We start from the raw sequence: 4,064 nt of genomic DNA on the forward strand, positions 1-4,064 counted from the left end.
TAATAATTCATTACTTTAAATCTCATTAAATGTATTTGTATAAAAAATGAACTTTCTGAATGATACATTTCATTTAAATACTCCTCCATTCCTAAACAGTTCAATAATGTTAATAGTTATAATAATAACAGAAATATAATATAATATTATCACTGTTAAAGTCTTTCAAACTTGCAAATATTTTGTTTGAATCAACTTTAAAAACTATCAACACAAAAATAATTAAGGCACTTCGTATAAAAAAATAATCGAAGACACAAAAAAAAATTAATAATTCCAAAGATATATATTTATATTAAAACCTACGTATAAGGCTCAAGTTGAGGAGGTAATCGTGAGGGTGTTGGTGAATTTTTCTGACTACTTGACGGTGGAGTTAAAATTCCACTTTGATCAGGACTCTCGGGTGTTCCTAAGCTTGAATTCTGATCAAAACTTTCAACCAGAGATAATTCATTGCTTTCGTACAATTGTTGTGCTTTTTCTAGCATACTCAAGTCAACAACATGAGTTTGTAACCTATGACTTTCGTCCAAAACAATATTAGGTACAGTAGCCCTCAATCCTGATCCAGCATGTGTTTCAACAGGCGGAACAACAACTGACCGTAATAACAATTGCGAGCCTTCCTCAGCGACAGTAGACGCAAATGGTGCCATCCATTTAACACACGGGCTCAACTGTTCCCAGGTAAGTCTTGATACTCTCAATGCACACTCTCTTCCCAGCGTGTAATAAACAGCCGCAGCAGCCATGTGACTGTACGGAAATTTAAGGCTCCCTCCATCAAGTGTCGAAAGATCTAAAAGTTGCGCCGCTTGAGAATATTGAAGACCACTGTACTGAGGGTAAATGAATGCATTTGGTCGCTCCCAATCACCAGACTCTAGTTGCATGTAAACATTTAACCAGCCTGTTGGTGTAACTGGAGATAAATTCCATCCGAGTCCTTTTAAAATAACCAACTCTTTTCTAAGGATTTCATCTTCAGCACAAGCTCCATCTGTTACATATGCAAACTCTGCGATTTTAGGCGGATATATTTCTTCTACCTGTTGATAAAAAATAAAAAATATTGATAAGTAAATAGTTATTAAAAAATATTAATTGTAAGACTTTTAATTATGTAATAAAATACATACCTTTGCTGCTATAAATAAGCACGTGATACCAATAAGCTGTAATTGGCTTTTTGGTATATTTTGATGTGTCGAAAGATATCTGTCGACGTAATCCATGCCAAGATAATAAGTCTCTCTATGTAGTTTGTAAACTTCACAAACTTCAATCAGCCAATCGAGTAAAATGGCTCGCATCCGTGGCTCCAGCGTCGGATGCCTCTCAAACATTTGTGGATCTCTCTGGGTCAATGCTTTTTGATCCCCTAAGCAGAGCATTGACCACACTTGTGTACCATCGGCCCAAGGAAATGTCGGCAGCGGATTGTGCTTTCCGGCGGTCGAGGTCGATGGAGTCATAAAACACGTGGATGTGCGAAGCTCTGACCATGTTGATGGCTCTCTTCGCTCTGTTTCTTGAGATATTTGATGCTGAGGTGTTTTCACTTCCTCAATTGTGTATACATCATTGCACGTCTCGAGACAAGTGCTTGGTGATACTGTTAGTTGCTGTTTTGTTGGTGGGTAAATATTTTCAGCGTCTTCTGAAGGTTCCGTATTTTTCCGTTTGCGTTTCAGTGTCTGGGACTTGGAGCTGAGTGGATAAGATTGAAAGGAATTTTTTTCTTGAAAACTGAAAATAATTATTAAATTTTTATTATCGAATACGTTTAAAAAATATATGAAAAACATAATTTATTTGAGAAAACGAAATAAAAAAAATTTTTTTTTAGTCTAATAAATTCATGAACACGTCGACATAGCCTGACTGCATGAGATGACTATTAAATGCAAAAAAAATTAATTAAATTTTTTTCTTCGAATTATTATTAAATAAATAACTCAATAACACTATAAACAATGTATTAATTGTTGAAAAATACTCGACTTTCAATATTATAACCAATAAAATAAATATAATTGTTGAAAATAAAATCGAGAATTGTGCACGCCCTCAACTGTACAAAACAGGTTAGAGCGAGAATTAATTTATATTCTGTACAAAAATAAAATAATTTTTCAAAACTAACCCGTTAAATGATACTCAAAGATTTATATTAAAAATTTAAATAACAATAAAACAATAATATAAAATAAAGTAAAAGGTATTGATCCTTAAATAATCAAATATATTATTCGTCACACTCACCTAGCTTGTGGCATCTTGGTGTTCATTTGCTGACGTGTGATACTCGTATATATGGTATTAAATAATTATTTTATTAATTCAAACTTAAGACAATACTTCTAACAGACAATACCGGCACCCAATTATAAATAATATTATAAATAATTAGCAGCACAACATAAATAATAAATGGGTATGCGAGGCTTGGGCTCACAGAATCGCCATAATGCCCGAGATAGTCCGTGATCAATTCCAACTTTTTTTTTTTCTATTCAATATTAAAATTTTTTTTCCAACTTATTAATCAAGACTCTCTGGATCACTAAAATCATAAGAAATTATTGTTCAAGCGATTTATTCTCATATATATGATTTATTCTGCGAAAATAATAAAATAATGTAACAAGAGCGCGGGAGACCAGCGCGCGAAATGATGACCAACCCTTGTATGTAATCCGGCACTGGCACGCCCTCTGTACACTTAACATAACCTCGAAAATATATATAAATATAATTTTATTTTGTTAATAAAATCCTCTCACAATAGTTAAAAATACATAACAATGCTTTGTGCAAAGTTTTATCACTTAAAACCAATCAATAATGCAGCTATTGCATCGAGCTAGTAGCAGCGAATTCGCCACCCAGTCACTTGTATTTATTTCGTATTTAACATTAGTTACCTAACAAAAATAATTTAAATGATTATCAAATAGTCTTTTTTGATGTTAATATTATGATAAAAACAATTATTTATCGGTTAATTGATTGAATATTCATTAAAATTAGGTCAAAATAAAGCGCCAAAATTTACCCACGCATCAACATTTGTGGAGCGACCGTTAAAAAAGTGTCACTGGTATAAACACACTGGTACTTCTTATATTTATTTCAATTTAAATATTTCATTAATTGTTGTTTAATAAAACAGTCAACAGTACATTTATATCGATAATTTTAATGAATATCCAGGCACTGAACAATTAATGCACACAAATGTTTGGCGTTTCTGATCGCGGGAACGCTTATGCACCAAGAGCAACAGCATAAACACACCGGCTGTGCATTTGTGGCGCTCATAGCTAGCGGTTCTCTCAATCAGGATTATGATTGGAGGAGCTTTTAGCCCAGCTGGCGCTGATCAGCTGATCACTCTTTAAATAACTACTCACACATGACTATATCAAAATGTATGTACAAAGTATTATACAATGTGTAGACAAATACTAGCAAGACCACGCGGGAAACGTACGCGCGTAAAATCGCCCCTCAGCCCGCCATCCCGCCAAGCCGACAGTAAGCGGGCACAGGACACTGCCACGTATTTCGCACGCTATTTTTTTTGACAGAAAAAAATTTTACTTACTTTTTTTTTTTTATTATTTTTTTTATAATATCGATTTTTTGATTTGTACATTCATTTTATCTTTAGCCTATTTAATTATTTAAAATAAACTCATTGATTGAAAGTTAAATAAAAGATGAAAAAATTAAACATTTACTTTAATACATAATAGCTGTCAATGATTGTTTAATGAGCTTATCTCTGTTTAATTTCGAGCATTCAATTGGGACTAATAAAATGACTCTAATTTAAAAATCAATGTCACTTAATTAGGCCTTTAAAAAATGTATTATCAAGCATTTTTTTAGTGTTTAGCATAATACTTGTCGTTAATTAGAAATGAAAAAATTTATTTCTCGGAATTATTAGGGTAGTTTTTTTCAGAAGTATAGAATAAATAATGTTACCGCAGTTATCTGCATTTTTATTTTAAAGAAATTACCATTATCAACTGAGGACAACAAGTGAGGCG

The 4,064-nt window shown here is 32.6% G+C and overlaps 1 protein-coding gene across 1 annotated transcript; it reads right to left on the reverse strand.

The window, feature by feature from the left end:
- Nucleotides 1–267: 267 nt before the first annotated feature.
- Nucleotides 268–3,319, reverse strand: LOC123274528 (G1/S-specific cyclin-E1). The gene is made up of 4 exons (XM_044742187.1): nucleotides 2,690–3,319; nucleotides 2,269–2,569; nucleotides 1,143–1,752; nucleotides 268–1,052 (listed from the first exon to the last, which is right to left on the reverse strand). The coding sequence occupies exons 2-4, from the start codon at nucleotides 2,292–2,294 to the stop codon at nucleotides 303–305; spliced, it is 1,386 nt and encodes a 461-aa protein (XP_044598122.1). The 5' UTR covers nucleotides 2,295–2,569; nucleotides 2,690–3,319; the 3' UTR covers nucleotides 268–302.
- Nucleotides 3,320–4,064: the final 745 nt, after the last annotated feature.

Source organism: Cotesia glomerata, unplaced genomic scaffold (assembly GCF_020080835.1).
Source record: "Cotesia glomerata isolate CgM1 unplaced genomic scaffold, MPM_Cglom_v2.3 scaffold_40, whole genome shotgun sequence".
NCBI lineage: Eukaryota > Metazoa > Arthropoda > Insecta > Hymenoptera > Braconidae > Cotesia > Cotesia glomerata.

Bases quoted from the DNA above. Each gene is read 5' to 3' on its own strand.
- LOC123274528 (XM_044742187.1), bottom strand. From the start codon at position 2,294: ATGAACACCAAGATGCCACAAGCTAG. The intron at 1,753-2,268 runs GTGAGTGTGACG...AATTATTTTCAG, and splicing joins ACCAAGATGCCACAAGCTAG to TTTTCAAGAAAAAAATTCCT. The intron at 1,053-1,142 runs GTATGTATTTTA...TTTTATCAACAG, and splicing joins GCTTATTTATAGCAGCAAAG to GTAGAAGAAATATATCCGCC.